A 22,636-nucleotide genomic window follows, 5' to 3' on the forward strand; every position below is an offset into this window, starting at 1 on the left:
AAAAGGTCCTTCGTAAAAAAAGAAGTGGGTGAGAGCGGAAGGTGGGGAGACACTTGATCAGGGCACCTTTTCTTGACAGACGGAAAAGGAGAAAGGGTGGCGGCGTTGCTGGTCGGCTGGGGTGACTGATGCTGGGGGCGCTTGTCCCGCGGGAGTGCTGTTGAAGGGAGAGGGTCGGGAGCGGAGGGGAATAGACGTTGGAGCAGAGAGTTCGAGGGGGTTAATCCACAAATTTAGCTGCAAGAAACTTGTGAGGCAACATTATTCAATATTTCAACATCTATGGCATCTCCCTTAGAAGGTGTTACAGAGTACATTTGCAATAAACACAAAATAAAAAATGCATAGGTTCCGTCCGTCTTGTTTACCTCCCCCCCCCCCCCTAGTCAGCGTAGCACTTTAAGTTTAAAAAAAATGCAGCAAAGCTTAGTACAGCATAAAATCCCAAGTTTCAAATAGTGCAGGTACAATGCAGCCTTCGTGCAAAGTTTTACATATGAAATCCGAAAATTCCGTCGGAAAGCACTAGCAAAAATAGGCATTTATAACACGGAAAGAAGAAAATACTACCGCGTGCGCTTTTGGGAAATGATACTTGACCTAGAACAGTACGAACAAGCCCGGTTCCTCGGAATGACTAGCAGGACTAGCATGGCATGATAAAATCAAAGTCCTGAAATTTGGGTGAAATTCACAAACAGGGATTTACATTTGTTCTACGCTGGTCACTATTTAAATGCTGCTAATAAAAAACGTTAGGGATTACAGGCACTCTACCTTAGCCAGGGCTGTTTCAGTAGCATATATACCGCGCGATAACGCTTGGGTTGGCAACAGTTTATAGCATTCATTCAAATACAGTATAAAAGAATTTTCAATCCAGCTCACAGCGTTTCTGTTCTGTAAACATTGATGGATATGCACCAGAAATGCATCAGCACCTATAATTCATGCGAGCAAAAAAGAAATAAAGTAAGATAGCAGATTTCAATGATTCTTTCGGCTCTGCGCTCACTTACAGCGATAGCAGCATTTTGCTGCAATGAAGACCACCATTTTACTTTAAATTGCTAGATTTTTCCTAAAATAATTACGTTCCCCCACTATGGTGAACTCGACAACGACTAGCGGTTATATGAAAATGTATTCGTGTAAATATATGGCAAAGAAAAATATATGTTATCACAATTTGAAATGTAATCCCTACACATAAATAGCTCTTTTACATTTCTAGTCAACCTAAATTTATAATCCGCACATCACTGCACCAAGATTATAGCAGGCAAACGCAACCTAACATTGCAGTCGCCAAGAGACACCGTGGTCTAGGCTGTCCAAGATCAACAAATCGATGCAGTGCAAAGCAACGTGAATGAAAAAAGAATTGCAACGTTAAGGAAGCATCTGGCATAACTTCAACAGTAATATGCACACAAATATTGGAATTAAAGCGACAATAAAAAGCGCTTGAGTAGCTGGACATAATTTCTAAGGCAACATGTAGTATCCTGAAATTTATTGCATTGAAAAAAATGTTTCTTGTAAAGCACAAAGCGCAATGCGCCGTTTCCCAATTCACTCCATCTAGCTCCTTAGAAAATTTACAACATGCGCAAAACGAATGCACTCACCGTTGTAAGATCCACGTTCCTGTGTTACCGAGTTCCTAACAAATCGAAGATGGTTGCCGCGAGCCGACTTTTCTTTTTATTTCTTGCCGTTGCCTATAGTTATTTCTAACGCTCCCAAAACACCGTGGCAACATTGCTGCGTATTTTAAAATGTGGACTTTGCGGTAGGAATGAAGACCGCAAGCGAGCATTTTTTTTCCCGAAAGCAGTGCGCTGACAAGAACGGGCAAGTCTGCAAGTAGTCACCCCCCCCCCCGTCAGTGTGCTAGCTATGCATAAAAGGAAAAGCTCCGAGGAAAGGGTGTAGGAAACTAACGAAACGCGAAGAAACCAGACAGAGGACTCATCGTTCCAACTTCTTCTTCTCATCGCAATGCCCGCCTGCGCGTTTTTCCACATACTCCCGCCCCCCCAGTAGCGTTGTCCAATTCGCGCTTGTACGAATTCTGCACTGGCCTGCTTATAAACTTCCCATCTTGAGCTTTCACACGGCAGGCTCAGGTTGTTCCATCTTGGCCAGGGAAGGCATACACGACTCGTCCCAGAGGCCAAATACTTCTAGAGGCTCCTCGATGAGGTCACGTCACGTAGCCTGAGCACTTAGGGCTGCCTAGCCGCTGTTCGTTGGCTCTGAGGAGGCAGAAAATGAATGTCCGACAAGAAAATGTGTTGGACATATTGGAAAGGGCTTTCTATATATAGCGTCCGTATTTTCAAGTCGGCCACTAAGTCGAAGATGCCCGCTTTGATCCAGCTAAGGGTGGAGATCACGCAGTACAGAGTGTTTCGGGACAGTGTCTCTAAGCCGAAGGTTTTCAATACCATTCGCGAATACTTCGAGCTGAACACGACAGATCCAGAACATTTCAGCCAAGTTTAGCTCCTCTGTCTAAATCGTTCCTCCGAGTGACGTTTGAGTACGACGGCTTCGATCCGCAAACCGAAATACCCAGGCGGTGACGGGCAGGAGCTTCTGCAGCTTGCTTAACTCCCTTACGTCCATCAGGGTGTCCACTTTTTCCGGTGCTTGAAGAAGTATACGTTGCGTGTCACATACTGATTCTTCGTAGATCGGTGTGCTCATGTCTGAGTCTATAGACCAGGTTGATCTTGGCCTGGGATAGCCATTCAGGTCCCCTCCACCAGCTGCGACATGTACGTAGAACCTTTAAAGATACGCCCCTAGTCAATAAATCTGACGGGTTGTCTTCTCCTGGACAGTAAGGCCATAGCAGTGGGTCAGCAATTGCTGCTATTTCATGCACTCTGTGCTTTACAAACTGACCCAACTTTTTACGGTCACCCCGGATCCAGCTCAGTGTGATCGTTGAGTCTGTCCACATGACGCAGGGAAAATGCGTTGAATCGCACGATGAGCGCCGTATTTGAAGAAGCTCTGGGTTGAGGTTGAACCCCTTATCGAGGCAATCGTTGAGCGATGGGAAGCCTTGAGCACGTGACGATGCGTCCAACACGACCCGGAGCTTTATGGTAAGCGATTCCTCTCTTATAACTTCCCGGTGTGGCATACAATAGTTGACCCGATCAATAGGAACGTTCTTAGGTACCACTTCAGCGTGTCCTTACTCCTAGTATTGGCGGATGACTTCCGCGAGGAATGCGTATTTCCTTCCCATCGATTACATGCATATAGTCTCTGGTTATACGGGGTGTCCCAAAAACTATGCACCAAGATTTAAAACTATGCAAATGCCACGTAGCTGGACAGAACCTAGGTATTTTTTGTTGTCGCCTTGACTTACCCGGCACCGCGGCTTCCGCCGCGGTGCCGGGCGCAGACGCGAAAATACTGCTCTAGTCAGGTAGACTGCTCCCGCCATGATAGTGAGAATATATTTGAATCATCAAGACAGTGATGCGTTTATTTAGGCACACCATCACTTCTGTCTCGCACCCGCCTGTCCTCGCACCTGCATAGAACGGCATAGAAGCTATCAGTGTAATAGGAAGCAAAATATGCACAATTTGACAATGTACCTACAATATGGGGTGTGCTGATGCAGGAAAATTTTAATGTGGCACAAATATTACTGAACAAATAAAAGTTCGATTTTTTTCAATACTACTTGTAAGCCTGGTAATGCACTAACTGAAATACACTGCAGGAAAAGAATTCATGTGCTTGGCCCCCTAGAAAAACCCACGAGGTTGAACGATTCAGACACAGTTTCTCGCAATTGTACTGTCCACCGCCATTTCCGCCTGCACAGTACACAGAGTGGACAGTGCTGCTCTCTTCAGTATTGATGCATTCAGGATGTGTTCACTGTAATCTTTGGGCGCCATTAGAAGTACTTTATCAGGGGTACACCTGTCAGGTGCTGACATTGATTGCTGATCTGTAAGAATTAAAACATAGCTTGAAGCCTGTTCATGGAAACAATGTGAAGCATAGTTCAGAGTAAGTGGAATGAGTGAGCTGTCGACCAAGGTGCTGTCAGTTTGGAAACATGAGTGATAAAAAAGTGTGATTACTTATGGTTACAATGAGGAAAGCACAGCCTTGTAGCACCATAAAGAACAGTTGTCGAGAAATGTGAGGCTTCTGCTTGCTCCTCTGAATAACAAATCATTGAAAGCTGCACATCAAGAAATCTAACTCTGATAACTTGGCTTTCTATGAGGATTCTAAAAAAATGCTGTGAGCTGTGAGTGGTGACACAACCGTTGGAATAGTTCATGCCACAAAGCTTATTATTCCGACAGAAATAGCTTAGCAGAAGAATGCAGTAATTTGCTTTTACCTTGTGGTTTGTAAGTTAACGCAATTCAGGCATGCTTGTAACCCTAATACCTCACCGTATTTACTGCTTGAAGGTTACGGCATACACAGCAAATGCGAAACAAACTAGAGCAGAGAGTTGGGCTAGTTGGGCGACATAATTATAAGCACGAAAACATTTCCTATAAAAAAGAGGGAAGACAGGACAGTGCACTGGGCTTTTACTGACCAATTTTACTGAATCAAGGACCAGCAAGTATGTCTGTATGTATGCACAAACATGCAGACCAATGCGTGAAAAATGAGCAAGCAAGTCAATTAAGAAAAGAAAATCAGAGATGATAAGGCAATACGAATCATTGACCCAAATGTTCTTATTCAGACACATGACTAATTTCCTTGTGAATGCTCAAGACAGTGTGCTCATGCATCTATCACCTGATTTTAGTATGCAAAAAAAAGCTTCGAACACAAAGCATGGAGAGCATTTGTGCCTTGTAGAACTGATCAGCATAGTCGCTAGCTAGAGTGCTGCCAGTGGTACGGTACTCCCTTATGAAGTTCTCCAGGTGTATCACTGTCTAGTCCATATAGCATTTTCCACATCAAAGTGGTATCTTGTAAACCACCTCAACAACCTTGCAATCCAGAAAGTGGGTGGCATGTTTTTTTTTTTTTTTTGTGCGGCCACCTTTACCTCTTTTACGGGCTCTCAGTAACAGACAGTAAAGTGTCTTCCGGATAGCCAGCGCTACGCAAATGGTTTGCCTGATCCGCAAGGCAGGATACCTAGTGCTCACAAAATTTTACAAGAGCAGCTCTGAGGCAGTTGACTGCTACGTAGCAGCAAGTGGGAACAATAGTGCAGCGTAGACAAAATGCGAGATTTAAGCTGCTACAAGAACAAAAAATTCGCACAGTAGCCAGCAATGGTGACAATTTTTCGGGTGGAACCATGGTCACACACTAACTTAGCAAAGAACGGAGGGAGAGTCTGTTTGAGTTAGCAGCTTCCTAAATTACACTTTTACATTTCTCAATGTGCTTTATCATTATGGTAGAGTGCGAAGAAGCTTTCTGTACTGCAGTAGAATTAATTATATTTAGACAGATAGCCTAAGGCTAAGGAACATGTTTGGATATATATGTTGTGTGGTGTTGACAACTTTTGCTTAGAGAGTGCTCACTTGATTGTTCCTCAGTAGGACTAGATCTATTAGTAATGCAGTAGACCTTACCAGCTATGATAATGAAGCAAGACAGAAGTTACGAAGAAAAGGAAACAAGTTTCACAATACAAACTATAAAGTACTGAACTTATAGAGACACTCACCTCTTTTTCAAGTTTTAAGGCTGGATAGAGTTCTATAATGTCAGCAAGACTCATGCCTTCTAGATCAACGCTGGCTCACCTTGCTGCTGTTGTCCTGTTTATCGCCTCTTCGATTTTCTCGATGTCAGGATTTCCTTTTTTTCATTTGCTTTCATAAAATTTGTTATTTCTATGATGAAGACAGCGTCGACTTGAAGTACTGGCATCAGAGCAGTCTATACATAACAGAGATAGTATAACAAAGTTTGGGTCCATAACATTGCAAAAATTAAAGGCAAGAATGAAAAAAAGTCTCATGCTTATGCATCAGTAACACATACACTTCATGTTATTGTTTAGAAGGCTTTCCTACACTTCTATAACATGAGTAACGTGCACCCAGTCACTTCGTAGTGCTACTGCAATTGCACAAGTGAAATAAAAAACAGGAAACACAGGAAACCTAGAAGTTGTTCAAAGAACTTATTTATTTTTCACACCCTCAGGGCTGTATGGTTGTTACAGAGAGGATGGGTAAGTGACTTGCAATCATTTATGAAAAAAGCAATAAAAATTAAAATTAAGAAACAGCGTATTCACCTTAGATCAAGCAACAGCTCACAACACCAACACTGTGCTAGTGTGGATACGCAGTAAACAGAACACATTTAAATACACATAGTTTCTTTTTGCTGTGAGTAATTTGATACAACTGTCCGCCAATAAAGGCGCTCACTGCTGTGAAATAAAAGCATAATGCCCTTCAATATCACATTTTTACATGAAATTTGAAAAATGTTTCTATTATACATGAATAAAATGCAAGCTGTGATTCGACGGCGGAATGACACTAAGCTATTGCCAACTAAAATCTGCGTCAGTGCGAGTCACAGCATCATTAGCAGGATTACCCTGTTGCTCTGCAAGGGTCACCTCATCTCATTAAGATTAAAAGCGTGCATGACAGAGATGGGACGAAGTTCCAAATGAGGGCCAGAATTATGTTGTATTCTTTATTTGATCAAATAATGCCCACTATATTCTGTCAAGTTAACAATACCACACAATATGACCAGTTAATATAGCCGCCGGCAACCCAGTGTTATAACATGCCACGTCTAGCGACTGCCTCATAGCACAAGATCTTCGCGCAATACTCTATTTACACTTTGCTTTTGCAGCATGCAAATAAAGTACTGAAGTGCTGCAATGCACTTGCAAAGAGAATTACTTCTCCGTAGTGGGATCGAAACCACATGATAAAAAGGACACCCCAGCCCAGCCACAGCATAGGTGAAGTCTATTCCGCGGTACCGTATAAGTATTGAAAGTTTCTTTTTGGTACTGCTGAGTGATTTTTATGCTGCCTCATTCCTTTTTCGTGTTATCACAAATATTGTGGAATGTTCAGCACACTGTGAGAGAGTCGGTAAAGTGCTGCATTAACATTAACTGCAACCAATTAATTTCTTTAACCGTTTAATGATGGCATAGTCACGATACCCAAACCCGGAAAACGCCTAGAGCTGGAAAATCTAAGACCGATATCGCTGACGTCCTGCGTGGGCAAGGTCATGGAGCACGCGGTCCTCGCGAGACTAACCAATTATCTCGAGTACCGCGACCTGATCCTCTCACACCATGCTGGGTTTCAGGAGGAACCTTTCCACGCAGGACGCCATGTTACAAATCAAGCACCAGGTAATCGAGAGCACGACCAGATCCACCAAAGCGGTGTTAGGCCTAGATTTAAAGAAAGTGTTTGACAACGTCAAGCATTCAACGATACTTACCCGAATAAAAGAATTAGGACTCGGTAAACGGACGTACGACTACGTGCGCGATTTTCTCACGGACAGGACAGCGAGGATCACGCTAGGAGAGATCGAGTTCGGAGAGGTAGGGATGGGCAACGCCGGCACCCCACAGGGCTCGGTGATATCGCCCATGCTCTTTAATCTCGCACTCGTAGGATTACCGGCTAAATTGGAGGAGATTGACGGGCTATGTCACAGCCTGTATGCCGACGACATCACCATGTGGGTAACGCAGGGATGCGACGGCCAAGTGGAACAAACTCTACAGAGAGGCATCGACACGGTTCAAAGTTTCTTAGAGGGCACGGGCCTTACCTGCTCTGCTGAGAAATCGGAGCTACTAGTCTACAAACCTACTCGCCGAGGTCGCAAACCAAAAGACGGCGAACAGAGCGGAAGGAACGCGGAGGGACAGATACGGCTCACGACCTCGGAAGGCCATGTCATTCCCAAAGTAGAGAGCATACGAGTTTTAGGCTTGCATCTCGCAGCCAACGGACACAACGGCGAAACCATTCGCAAGTTGGAAAATGCGGTACATCAGACTATCAGACTGCTAAAACGCATTACAAACAGACACAGCGGTATGAAAGAAGGCTACAAAATTCGGCTCGTGCAAGCCTTCGTCTTCAGTAGAATCACGTACGTTGCCTCTTACTTAAAGTGGCAGGTCGCCGAGAAAGCGAAATTAGAACGCTTAATCAGGAAAGTGTATAAGCAAGCCTTAGGGTTACGAAGGAACACGAGCACAGGGAAATTGTTAGAACTAGGCTTGCACAACACGCTCGACGAATTAATAGAAGCGCACGACATAGCTTAATGCGAAAGACTTTCAAGGACAAAAACGGGTCGGTGCATTCTCGAAAAACTAGGCATAATTTATCACACGCAGCATGGAGAAAAGGCAGACGTACCCGCGACGGTGAGAGACAGAATAGTAGTTCCGCCGTTACCCAAAAACATGCATCCGGAACATCACGTCGATAGAAGAAACAAGACAGCGCAGGACCTGCAAAGGAAATTCGGCTACTGCAAAGAAGCAGTCTTCGTGGACGCGGCCCGACATGCGCGCAGGCGCGGCTACGTGGCCGCGGCAGTCGATTGCGAAGGCAAATGAAAGACGAGCGTTACGGTGCAAACCCCACATGTCGAGACAGCCGAGGAGGTGGCCATTGTCCTCTCAGTGGCCACCACCGAGGCCGAAATAGTCATCAGCGACTCGCAAACTGCGATACTTAACTATGGTAACGGCCGGGTCTCCCGAGACGCACTGCGAGTACTAAGGAATAACGAAGGCAAAATCCGAAACAAAAACGACACGTTCATCATATGGACGCCCGCACACACCCGCACCCCACTGGCCGGCAACGAGGCGGCACACGCGGCGGCACACACGAACCGAGCCGTTGCGGAAGCCTTGGCCGATGCCTCAGGCATGGGGGAGTGGGAGTGGGAGGAACGTATGACTAGCTATAATGAAATAACGCAGCACTACAAGCTCAGTAGACGCAAATACCCACCACCACATAACAAATTAAGTAAGAAACAGGCAGTTGCGTGGAGACAACTGCAAACACACGTGTCCAAATCCAGTGATCTTTCGTCTATGTTACCCAGATCTTTATTCGACGGATAAATGTAGGGCGTGCGATGCCAGGGCCACCCCGGGACACATGCTATGGGAATGCTCGAGTTTAAACGACGAAACACACAAGAACCACGAGGAGGCAGTCTCTAACCGCAGTATGCGCTGGGAGGCGGCTCTGCTCAGCTCCGCGTTAGAAGATCAACTCTGGGCTGTCCAGCGAGCCTAGGAAACCGCCCGAGCGCAAGGGCTCGCGGCCGAAGCCTAGGCCGGGGCTAAGGCCCGCCCCGACTTAACTTCGCAGAACCCTCAATAAAGTTGTTCAATTCAATTAATGATGGCACATATAAATACAAATAAAAAATACTTTGTATCTAAATGTGCAATAGACACCGAGAATAAGCATAATCAACAAAAAAGTATTTTGCAGAAACTCTTTTAGCAATATGGGGGAAAACCAAGCAGAAAACTGGAAGTGGGCTTCACCCAAGCCACATATGGCTTCGTTTGGAATTTGTACAGACAGTTCTTTACATATGTGTACCATAGGTGTACACTCCATTTTTTTGCATCACGTGTATGACATTCGTACAGCCAGAGATCTCGCACCGTCTCCTCTGAGCGTGCTTTAAAAAGAAAGTGAGTCGCTTGCCAAATTTTTTGAAATCCTGTGTTTTTGCTCTAAACCAACAAATGACACTTGCTGCCTATCATTCAGGGTTGGCTAAAGACATTTAGCCTGGAACTTCATACTCAACGCAGAAAATCAGCAAGCAAAAAATATTTTTGGTATGCTGTAGGCAGCGCTCAGCAATAAAGGGTTAAAACAACACAAGTGCTACGCCAGCCCGGTGTTTACCGTTGCAAAACTGTATGTCTTCAGCAACAATGAATTGCCTATTCTATAACTCTCGTTAAACTCAGTTTCAGTTTATCCTGCAAGTGGGTCCCCATCCCATCATGGTCTCAAAACACATTTCACATTATTTACACATGTTTGAGCACTTTTTATGCTACAAGATGCCAAGCTGAGTTTTAATTCACGATTATTGAAACTTTTTAATCAGAACCCAGTTTGCTTCAGAGAAATTCAGCCAAAATGTACAGTCATAAGAACCAAAACTGTCAGAGTAGCATAGCCACTCACCTTTATATTGCACGTTTGTAGAACGTGCAATATAAATATATTGCACGTTCTACAAAAGAAAGCCATCCGTCATGTAGCTGGCGAACACTACAAAGCACACACCGCACCACTTTTCACACGTTTTTTTCACAGTTTTCGTTCACAGTGTCTATGTATACAATTTAGCCCTCAAATATAAACAAAGCATTAAATTTTCTGGTGGAACACTACGTTCATTAGTGGAGCTTAAAATAAAAACGCACCACTACCCATCCCTAAATACCGACACCTGGATTACACCATACACAGGCTAATTTATTGGTGAGCACATGCTATGCTACAGGCTTCCGAAACTTCTGAAGAATCAGTTCAAACATGGAATAGATATTGTGTATACGAGTAAGGAAGCACTAAGAAAGTTTTACGTGTGCCTTCAGTAGTGTATATCCATGAACAATTGTATTTCTTATTTGTTAATTTTGATGTGCTCTTATAGTGCTTTTTCTGTGAATTTATGATTACGGATATTGAGTGTTTCTTTATCAGAAAAGTAACCTGTAATAAACTGCTGTTGCCTTGTAAGGAGGGCCCGTATGCTCGTCAAATGAACAAAGTTTCACTTTTTGTTCGGGCCTCCTCCAGTTTTTTATGTGAAAAAAATTTAATAAAATTGAATTGAATTGCATTGAAGTGATTAAATGAAACTAGGGTGCAACTAAAACAACCGAACTTCAGAGCTGAGCCTTCCAAACTGAGCTGCAGCACTCGAAATGTATTATTCGTCATCCGGACACAGCTCTTTGCTGTACAAGTTGACTGCGACACCACATATGTCTGCAAAATTTGCAACGCAGTGTTCTGGTACATCTTCTGCCATGTCCCTGGACACGAGTAGTAGGCACCCTGAAAGAAAAAGTACACCAATGACTTAGGTTAAGTAGGCGATAGGTTAGTTTAGGAGAAGATATCTATAAAATCACCATCAGCCTATATTTATGTCCACTTCAGGGGCGAAGGCCCCTCCCTGCGATCTCCAATTACCCCTGTCTTGCGCTAGCTGATGCCAACTTGCTCCTGCAAATTCCTTAACTCCATCACCCCACCTAGTTTTCTGCCGTCCTCGACTGCACTGCCCTTGGTATCCATTCTGTAACTCTAATAGTCCACCGGTTATCCATCCTACGCATTACATGGCCTGCCCAGCTCAATTTTTTCCTCCGAATGTCAACTAGAATATCGACTATCCCCGTTTGCTTTCTGATCCACACCACTCTCTTCCTCTCTCTTAACGTTAGGCCTAACATTTTTCGTTCCATCGCTCTTTGTGCGGTCCTTAACTTGTTCCCAAGCTACTTTGTTAACCTCCAAGTTTCTTCCCCCTATGTTAGCTCCGGTAGAATGCAATGATTGTACTTTTGTTTTCAACGACAGTGGTAAGCTCCCAGTCAGGATTTGGCAATGTCTGCCGTATGCACTCCAACCCAATGTTATTCTACTGTAAATTTCATTATCATTATCAGGGTCCCCTGTGAGTTCCTTACCTAGATAAACGTACTCTTTTACAGACTCTAGTCCTTACAGACTCTACAGACTGGCGCATTTAATTCTTGTTGCCTTGCCAGGCTATTGAGCATTATCTTTGTCTTCTGCATGTTAATCTTCAACCCCCCCTTACACTTTCTCCGGTAAGGTCCTCAATCATTTGTTGTAATTCGTTCCCATTGTTACTGAAGAGGACAATGTCATCTGCATACCGAAAGTTGCTAAGATATTCGCCGTTGATCCTCACTCATATCCCTTCCCAGTCTAAGAGCTTGAATACTTCTTCTAAGCATGCAGTGAATAACATTGGAGAGATTGTGCCCCCCTGCCTGAGCCCTTTCTTGTGAGGTACCATTCTACTTTTTTGCGGAAAACCAAGGTAGCTGTGGAATCCTTGCAGATATTTCCCAAGATATTCACGTATGCCTCCTGTACTCCTTGATTACGCAATGCCTCTATGACTGCCGGTATCTCTACTGAATCAAATGCCTTTTCATTATCTATTAAAGCCATATAGAGAGGTTTATTGTACTCCGCAGATTTCTCGATTACCTGATTGATGGCATGAATACGATCCTTCGTAGAATATCCATTCCTGAAGCCAGCCTGTTCTCTTGGTTGGCTGAAGTCAAGTATTGCCCTGTTTCTATTCGAAATTGTCTTGGTGAATATTTTATACAATACTGAAAGCAAGCTAATCGGTCTATAATTCTTCAATTCTTCAACGTCTCCATTCTATTGTATTACTATAATGCTGGCGTTCTTCCAGCTCTCTGGTACACTTGAAGTCGTGAGGCATTGCGTATAAAGGGCCGCAAGCTTTCTCCTCCATAATATCTTTATAACAAGGGATTATGATAGACTAAGTGGTGCACGAGCTTCACTCCAAACAGTACGACATTTTAGCTGCTACACCATTCGCGAGCATTCAACAACAACCAATGAAGGATCGCGCAGTGTCGCAAGCTAACTCGGATCATAGCCTCTTAAGTACGTTCATTCCCGCGCATCGGCGATGAATACCAAGAATAGAAGGGTTAGCACAACGTAGACAGGGCATTGCTGCAGGATATCGTCAAGCAAGAGGGCATAGATGACTATTTCGTGGAGCTGCTGATGGAGCTATACCGAGTACAAATTATATGGGAAGGCCGAAAATGCAGGGTAGTTGTGAAAATTCACCCTGGATTGTAGGAGATGATCCCTTTGTCTCCAATGTTGTTCCGGCTTTATTTCAAGAACATAGAAAAGCAATTTTAAAACAGTTTATTAGGTCTTTTATGTTATTATTTTCCTTTATTTTATTGTACCCTCACGACCGACGTATTATAGAGGGGAGTAAAAGCAGCAAAAGTGGTTATTTATTACAGCAAAATTGATTAGTTAATTGTATCCGAGAGGGATGATGTCTGATATGGCCGAACGAAACTATGAGTTGTCCTTGATTGCAACAATGTTGCAATCAAGGACCATGTGCGAAGGGCTGCCCCTTTGCACATAGATGATTTTGAACACTTGTAATGAGAATTAATTCATGAGGTCTTCTATCTATCTCGCAACCGTAATGGGGTTATAGTGCAAGAGAAGGGACCTGGGCTGATGTAGGCGGGTGACAAAACGCTACCAGCGGACAACAAAAAATATCTGCAGGGATTTCTCAAAATTTGTGGCAATGCAGTGACAAATGTAGCCATAACGACTAGCGCACATAACTCAGCAATTAATATTTCCAAAGAAGAGACCATAATGACCATAACGCTGTAGCATGGAGTCCGATAGAGATGGTCGTTTATCTGTGCAGGCTTTTCAGTCTAATACATTTATACATCAATAACACCTAGAATGCTAGCTTGAACAAAACAGCCTGGCGTAAGTTTCGTCCGCCGCAAAAAAAAAAAAGAAAGAAAATTGCCCGCCAATCCACCCTGTGAAGGTGGTTGGAAAGCGAAGCTTTTTACGCCACCCTCACGGTGACTGCGGCGCACTTGATATTTCACACACTACAATGTAACTTTAACCACGGCCTTTATTATTATTTACTTCACAACAATGTTCACTACTGCTTTATGATCGGTCTGATATACACTCAAATTTTCAGTTTTCACTGTAGTTACATTCTTTGCCAAGGTTAAATCATTGCACGTTCCGCGAATGCACGTTCTGCCGTCTTTACTTTCCGTGGTCTACCCGTAGTGGGTTAGTCTAGAAAATGAACCGAAGCAGTTACTAGGCTGGAAGGGTTTCGAATGACGTCAACCCTCTTTCAAGCAGCTGCATAAGCTTTGCAACAGCTACAATATAATCTTACGGACCGCGCCGAGCCTGTTTCCGTTGTTTGCCCGCAGCCCTTATCATCCATCATGTTGGCTCATCACTTTGAAGCTTGTTTTTGTAGTTTTTCTTGCGAAAACGAGTGCTTAGTTGTACGCTGAATGCCTGAATTCAAGTAAGCTATACTGCTATACCTGCAATTGTTAGCGGTTCGTCGGGATCGTTTTTTGCTTACAACGACGGACACGACAGAACCCTTGGCTGGTAGAGGTACAAAGCTTCGCTTTAAAAGTTTGTACTAGACACGAGCGAGCATACCATATTATTCGCATTTATCTCAAGGCGCTTGCTTGCGCTATTGTTACATCTTGAAGCTATATTAGACGGAAGCCTGCACTACGTTTGGAGGCGCACTAGTAGTTAGTTTAGTGCGAACCACAACAATGATTTTTCCAGGCCAGGCTAATCTGTACAATCATTGCAAGAATATGCGCCTATTTTACGTCAGAGACAGCAACCGATGCTTTATAATTATTGTCTCCTTTATCATAAGCGGCTACGTTATCCGCGGCATGTCAGCGATTTTCAGAGAGGGCGATTGTCAGAGAGGGCACGTCATGTCGGAGAGGGCGGTATAAGCGCAGCATCCGATCCGAAGAGCCCAGGCGAGGAGGCTGAATGGCGCGGCCGGAGCGATTGCATAGACACAGAAAGACATAGACACAGACACGTACGAGAGGCCCTGATCAGGGTATTAATTGCCACGCCCTACACTCTACGCCTAAATAAGCCTAACGCAGGTAAACCTCCCAACAACAGTTTTGCAAATGAACCCAGCAACGGTACTCAGTATTTCCTAATGCACTAATTGCGCAACATGCTATTCTGGAATATTGAAAACATTGTAGCATTGTTATCAACCCCTGCACCGACAACAAACTTAAATTCCGCAGCAGTTTACGAGTATATGTGTGACAGCTAATGCTGCCAATATTTTGCCTTAATATTTTAAGAATTAGCAAGCATTAAGTATGGTAAAATGGCCTCATACAGGGTATGCCCGAAAAGTAATGTCAGTGATTAGAATAAAAAAACGTTATTGATCAGATCAGTATAACACATTAAAAGGTTTCAAAATAGGCTCCTCTTGCGTCGATACATCGCTTCCAGCAAGATTTCCAGACATCGAAGGCATCACGGTAGGCCTCTTCCGGAATGTCCTTTAGAGCCTTGGTGCAAGCCTCTTTGACTTTGTTAAATGTCCCGAAGTGATGTCTTTTCATGGGAGTTTTCAAGTACCACTGGTAGACTTGACGTTCCGCCAAACAATTATCACCGAAGGCCGTCTTTATCATAGAAAATATTTCCACTGCGGACTTGCTGAGTTTCACATAAATCTTGAAGGCAATGCTTTGTTGCAACGAGCGCTGCATTGCGGCTTGCACGGGAAATGAAAACGAGTTGCATGAAAAAGCCTGTCCTTACTCTCCATATGGTAGCAGACAATAAAGCTACCGCGCTTGCCTAAGCCAACTTCCCCCTCTACCAATCCCAACCGGTCCTAGCGCACCTGCGGCGTACAGTCGTTTCACAATATAATCACTGACATTACTTTTCGGACAAACTCTGTATGGTCCTTCAGAAGGGTTATTTGAACAAAAAACAGTATTTGAAGTGCAAATGAAAAGTTTTTTCTCACTTTCTCCTTCGTAGGGTCCCTTAACAATAGTGCAGGTCTTATAATCCGTGTATAAATATTGGGCTTCGAATTTCTGTTCAGTATCTGCAAAAATAAGTCAATTTTATTAGATGAGCACACAAGGTGATTAAAGCTGACTTAACGAGTGCATGTTTCCTTGCTAAATATCGCACTTTATAGCAAACGCTCATGACGCATTACTGCTTACTGCTGCATATCCATCCGAATTGCTGCCATATTCTTGTTTCCTTGACATAAAGTTAACCAGAAAACGCTACTGCAATGAGCAGCTTCACCGGGTGGCTGCCCCTTTGCAAATAGCTGCTTTCACATACTTTTTAGGAGAATTAATTCGTGAGGTTAAATAAGCATTTTGCAAAATAGAAAGAACAGCTGAGATCAAAATTTAAATATGACAGAATTCACAGAAAGTAGTTCAACATTGGTTTTCTTGACAACTATGATACACCTACCTACACACTTATTTGTGAAAGAATTTAGCTGGGAGGGTACACGTTATTCTTTTTTAGCAAAGGCCCAAATATTGGGGTGATTCGCGTGATATATACCAACATTCTTGCTTAACCCATTGTCTGCCAAATATTATGCACGCCGCATGGCCCTCGCTTCTCTTTATATAGGCCCCGTATGCGGGGTATGCTAACTTCTACTGTCGCATTCGTTATACAGGGTGTCCCAACTATCACGCACCAAGATTTAAAAATATGCAAATGCCACGTAGCTGGGCAGAACCCAGGTAATTTTGTGTGCCGTCGCTTGGCGATACTCAGAATATTTTTCCATTCGGCCTAATTACTACTACTATTACTATTACTATTATTACTATTTCCGCCAATCTGACTACTTATAGCGATCTCGTTAAGGCATTTTACCTTAGTCGACGAACCTTCCCCCCACCTCACCCCAAGTTCAGCTGGGCGCAGGCTACCACCCTGCGTCTGCTACAAACAAATACGTACCCTTCACCCGCCCGCCTCCACCTTATATTCCCTGAAGTTTACAATACCCCCAACTGCCGGTGCTGTGGCACTCACCCGGCTACGCTTCCGCATATGCTGTGGGAGTGCCCAGCACAGTGCACCACGACCACGACCCTCTCGTCGAGGTTGCGTGAGGCTCTGCGGAGCTCCGCCCTCGACGACCAAACCTGGGCGACCCAGTACGCCCGTGAGGCGGCGGCGAGGCAAGCCCTCGACGTCCCCTCATGGCAGGCTTAGGCCCGGCCATCTTAAAGCGCTGGTTCCGCAATAAATGTTTATTCCTCCTCCTCCGCTTAATTACATAATTACTCTTAATTATTTATCAACTTCTGAAATTTTATAATTATATAAAAAATATCAACGAGAAAACTGTAGAGCAACATGAAAAACTACTAAACGAGACAAAAGAGCTCCACAGGGTATGACCATTCCAATCAGCACCGTCACATATGTGGCCAAACATATTCCAGCTATCCAAATCGATACTGATTCCATAAACGGTTCGACTCAAGAGCAGGTTACTGTACAGTGCCGCTTCGGCAGCCGTGATGCTCTAATTATAAATGCATACTGGGTCACAAGGCTCGACAGTCCTTCTCGGAAATGGTTGGACACGTGCACAAAGCTACATTTCAATACAGATAACACATCATGGGGCTGCCAGCGCACAACGGAAGCAGGGCAGCGCCTCGAACGAAAAACGCAAGATAACAAGTATACGTTCCTTAATGATACAACCAACCCCACGCTCCAAGAAAACGGTGTCGAACGGGACTCTAACTACGACTTAAGCTGGAACCGCAGAATTGGGAATGCAACTCGGGCGAATCTTCATGAAAATCTTGGAAGTGACCATCATATTGTCGCGAGACGCGAAGAACAGCACGCAGGACGACGGTGCGACAACAAACACCCGCTATATAATCAGAGGCTCAAGAATAATTGGCGGCGGAAACTTTTTGGAAGGAGACATGCTTGCTCTCGTGTCGCTTACTTCGTTGTCTTCTGTGGCTGTTAGCTTCTATAGTCGTGACAGCCTCCTTTCCAAGAAAGCATCGTCCCGATGCTTTATCGTGAAGACGCCAGGATCTGTCCGCGCGCATGCTGCAGTGATTTCATTCGGAGAAATAAGGCTTCGTACGGACGACGAGCAATCTCTGGTGTATGCCGTCGACGCCTTGAGGAATGTGGGCTATCGGAAACGACTTCATAGTTTTACGTCAGAGAAACGTCGGATGACTTTATACGAGCCGAAGTACCGCCTCAATAGCTCCTCTAAAAGGCCACGACGGTGAACAGGAGTCCAGACCCAAACTCTCTTTCCAGGCTTGTAGGAGACTTTTCGGCGGCGAAAGTTATAGCGCCGGGCATCGTACTCCTGCTGTCGACGAATACGTATGCGTGCAAGTTGTCGGGCTTCTTCAGCACGCTGAGAATTGTAGTCAGCATCAGTTTCGACGCCATCTCATACACGTTACTGCTGCAACATTGCGTCCAGCATGGTTGTGATATCGCGACCGTGGAGAAGGCGGAACGATGCCATGCTCGCTGTCTCTTGCTGAGACGTATTGTATGCAAAGGTGACATATGGCATTATCTCGTCCCAGTTGTTATGCTCCCCATCAACATACATGCAAAGCATATCCGCAAGTGTCTTATTAAGGCGTTCCGTGAGTCTATTCGTTTGCGGATGGTACGCCGTTGCTTGCCGGTGAGATGTGCCACGTAGTCTTGAAAGTGTGCCCAATAGCTTGGCTGTGAATGCAGTTCATCTGTCAGTTATTATTACTGTGGGGGCGCCATGTTTTAGTACGACATTCTCTATAAACAATCGAGCTGCTTCACTGGCCGTTCCCCGCGGTAGAGCTTTGGTTTCGGTGTTGCGAGTGAGATAGTCCGTGGCTACGATAATCCATCGGTGTCCCGCAGCAGAAGTTGGAAATGGGCCTCGCAGATTCATTCCGACTTGTGCAAATGGAGTTCTCGGTACTTCGATAGGATGGAGGAAGCCTACTGGTTTGACAGCCGGCACTTTCTGCCGCCTGGCAATCAAGGCATGTCCGGATGTACTGTTGAACGGTCGCCGTCAATCTTGGTCAGTAATACCTTTGCTTCCCTCTGCAGAGCGTTCGTGTGAAGCCCAAATGGCCGGATGTTGCTTCATCATGGCATGTCAGCAATATTTCATTCCTGAGAGATGGTGGGACGACGAGCAAGCAAGTGCTTCCGTTCGGAGAAAAGTTCACCTTATAGAGGACGTCGTTGCGTAAGCAAAAAGATGGAAGTCCTCTTCCAAAACGTTTTGCACAGTAGAAGTGCAACCCTCCAGGAAGCTAATAATGGGCTCCAATTCTGGGTCTTCGCGTGGCTGCTGTGTAAGCGTAGTCGTGTTGACAACTGCAACAAACGCTGTAGCGTCGTCATCTTCTGTACTTGCAAGTTCGAATGTGGCGCGAGAAAGGCAGTCGGCGTCCGTATGCCGCTTTCCCGACTTGTACACAATAGACATGTCTAATGCTTGAAGTTTAAAACTTCAGCGCGCCAATCATCCTGATGGTTTTTTTTTTAATTTCGTCAGCCAACAAAGTGAGTGGTGGTCACTGACAACATCAAACAAGCGGCCGTGCAAATATGGGCGAAATTTGGTCACCACACAAACCACCGCAAGGAACCCTTTTTCTGTGGTAGAATAATTTTCGTCTGTGCGGCAAAGGCTTCTACTTGCATAAGCTAGCTATTACTTTTTCAGCGCCGTCTTGCCACTGTACAAGTACAGCTCCTAAGCCGATATTGCTGGCATCAGTGTGAGCCGCTGTCGGGGCGTCTTCATCGAAGTGTCCCAGGGCCGGTGGACTTTGAAGGCGTTGACGTAGCTCGTCGAATGCTTTCTGCTAATCTTCCTCTCATACGAATGCTAAGTCTTCTCTGATGAGGCGTGTCAATGGCGACGCAATGTGTGAAAAGTTCTGAATAAAACGCCGGTATTATGCGCATAAGCCTAAAAATCGTCTCAGTGCCTTTTTGTCGAATGGCATAGGAAAATTTTCAATGGCAGCTATCTTTTCCGGGTCAGGCCGTCCCTCTCATTACTGCCAACGTGGCCTAGGAAAAGAAGCTCTTCGAAGCCAAAATGCCATTTTTCCGGCTTAAGCGTGAGACCACCGGACCGTAAAGCTTGAAAAACAGCACGTAGTCACCTGAAGTGCTCGTCAAATGTCGCAGAGAATACAATCACATCGTCTAGATATACTAAGCACGTTTTCCACTTGAGTCCGGATATAACGGTCTCCATTAGCCGCTGAAATGTTGCCGGCGCGGAGCACAAGCTGAAGGGAAGCACTCTAAATTCATAGAGGCCATCAGGTGTCACGAACGCTGTTTTCTCGTGGTCTCTTTCGTCTACTACTATTTTCCAATACCCGCTTCTTATATGCACTGATGGAAAACAACGTGCATGCCGTAGTCTATCGAGAGCATGGTCTATGCGGGGTAAACGTCCTGCTTAGTGACCTGGTTGAGCTTGTGGTAGTTGACGCAGAAACGCAAGGTGCCATCCTTTTTTTTTTTTTGAAATAACACTACCGACGATGCCCGAGGGCTCTTCGACGGCTGTATAACGTCATCTTGAAGCATTTTCTGCAACTGGTTTTCTATCGCTTCACGTTCTGGCGCTGCCACCCGGTACGGGTTTTGCCGTATAGGTCTAGCCGCTTCGTCTGTAATAATTCGGTGTTTTGGTCAGCGGCGTTTGGCCAACTTTGGTAGTCGACGAGAAACAGTTCCGAAATTTATCAATAAGCTCAAGGAGCCTTTCTTTCTGTGTAGGTAGCAAACTTGGACAGACATCAATGGATAGAGGCACGGTCGGTAGGCCGGCGGAATCGTCTTGTTCATCAGTCATGCAGTCGGTAGCCTCATTGAGCTCTTCCACGTACGCGACTGCCACACCTCTTGTAAGATGCCGGCGTTCAGGGCGAAAGTTCGTTAGTAGGACGTCCGTCTGTCCGCGAGCAATGTCAACTTCGCCTCTTGCAACTGATACGCCATGACTAAACAGCCGAGCAGGCATTTCTTCGGCGATCATGTTGGAGCTGCTTGCCATATCGCATGTTACAGTCACAAGCGTGCTTGAGTGCGGAGGGATGATCACATCGTCATCGAAGATACGTAAATGCTCACGTCACTGATCGTCACAGGGTACGACCAAATCTGCGCCGATCGAAAACGTGACCTACCTGTCCGGAATGTTTATTCGCCGTATTCGTGCAGGAAATCCATTCCCAATATCACGTCTCTGCAGCACTCCAGAAAAATAACGAAAGGTGCAACAAATGTTCGGTTGGTCCGGTAGAGATTCGGGCAACGAGAATGCTTGCCTGATTTCTTGTCGCACAACTTCTGCTACAGAAGCCCTGACTGACTCCTGTGGAGTCACAAGGAAGTTGCGAATCTCTTCACGAACAACCTCCCGGATGAGCTCACGAAGCGAATACTCATTGCCGGCAGCCAGAGCAGAAACGTTGCTCTAGGCGTTGTTTAGGAGATCGTAGGGTCGGCAACGTTTTTTCAGTGCTCATTGGATCGAAGTAGCTTCAGAGATGAATTCCGCAACGGTTGTCGGCGGGTTGCGAAGAAGACCGGCGAGGAGTTGTTCCTTGACACGTCGCATCAAATGGCGTATTTTCTTTGCTTCCGGCATCTCTGGGTGAGCGCGGTGGAACAGGCGGGTCATGTCCTCCGCAAACATGGCGACGCTCTCATTCGGTTGTGGACGCGCGACTCGATTAGTTGTTGAGCAGAGTCACGACGATCGTTGTTTGCGAAGGTGGTTAAAAGCTGTTGCCGAAATTCATTCCAGGAAGTCAATGTGGCTTCCCGGTTCTCGTACCACGTACAAGCGCTCTCCGCCAGGGCGAGGTCAACACGTGCGAGGTTTTCTTCTGCAGTCCACCGATTGGCCTTGGCGACTCGTTCGTATTGCGCGAGCCAATCTGCGACGTCCTCGTAAGCATCACCATAGAATGTCTCGGGAGTCTTAGGATGCTGCAGAGTCACCTGAGGAGGTCCTGCGGTTGCCATCTCGTTAGGTGGTGGTCCGGTTGGTGGGGGTTTTTCCAAGAGGATTACCTACGGGCTGAGGCCCCGCAGTCGGCGACTGTAGTGGTGAATAGGAGCGTCCACTGTAGGAACTGGTTGCGGGTTTGAACTGGACGTTACACTCACCACAGGAGCTCCGGGCATCAGGGAGTACCCCGCACCTCCACCAGTGTCGCAAGACGCGAAGAGCAGCACACAGGACGACGGTGCGACAACTAACACAAGTTCTATATTCAGAGCCTCATAAATAATTGGCCGCGCCAACTTTATCCTCTTCGGAGAGAGACATACTTGCTCTCGTGTCCCTCACTTGGTTGTCTTCTGTGGCTGTTAGCTTCGTTAGTCGTGACAATATAAATGAAGTTACTCTCAGCATACCTTGCTCCAAGATTCGCCTTGCTAACGCTGCTTCCCATACACAACTTACCGACTGGCACAGATTCCGATTAGACCGAGACAAGGCAGACGAACAGCTGGACCTGCAGTCCTGGGTGAAGAATATTATCGAATGGAGGAAAACGTATACCAGAAAGATCGCGCGCACTCCTGAAAACCCACACATAGACTCTCATCCACTTAACCTATGGAATAAAGGACACAGGCTAGTGAAAAATTGGAAGAAACAAACAAAACCATGGCCTTCGCAAGCTTATTGAGGAAATAAAATTAGAAGCACAAGAATACGCGCAAGAAATTTTCACCGAAAACTGGTTAGAGACATGTGACAAGCTCAACGGCCTCCTACATACTGCGAGTGTGGAATATTTTAAGATTACTTTGGGGCCTAGGAAAACCACGACACACCATAGACA

At 45.3% G+C, this 22,636-nt stretch overlaps 1 protein-coding gene across 3 annotated transcripts in view; it reads right to left on the bottom strand.

The window, feature by feature from the left end:
• Positions 1–10,269: 10,269 nt before the first annotated feature.
• Positions 10,270–22,636, bottom strand: part of LOC125947382 (uncharacterized) — a 95,782-nt gene continuing 83,415 nt past the window's right edge. For all 3 annotated transcript variants that reach the window (XM_049672017.1, XM_049672016.1, XM_049672015.1), the window contains 2 exons: positions 15,727–15,810; positions 10,270–11,117 (listed from right to left, as the gene is read on the bottom strand). In XM_049672017.1, the coding sequence (XP_049527974.1) occupies positions 10,990–11,117; positions 15,727–15,810 (212 nt within the window). In that variant the 3' untranslated portion in view covers positions 10,270–10,989. The remainder of the gene's footprint in view (positions 11,118–15,726; positions 15,811–22,636) is intronic.

This window comes from Dermacentor silvarum, chromosome 8 (assembly GCF_013339745.2).
Source record: "Dermacentor silvarum isolate Dsil-2018 chromosome 8, BIME_Dsil_1.4, whole genome shotgun sequence".
NCBI classification, from domain to species: domain Eukaryota; kingdom Metazoa; phylum Arthropoda; class Arachnida; order Ixodida; family Ixodidae; genus Dermacentor; species Dermacentor silvarum.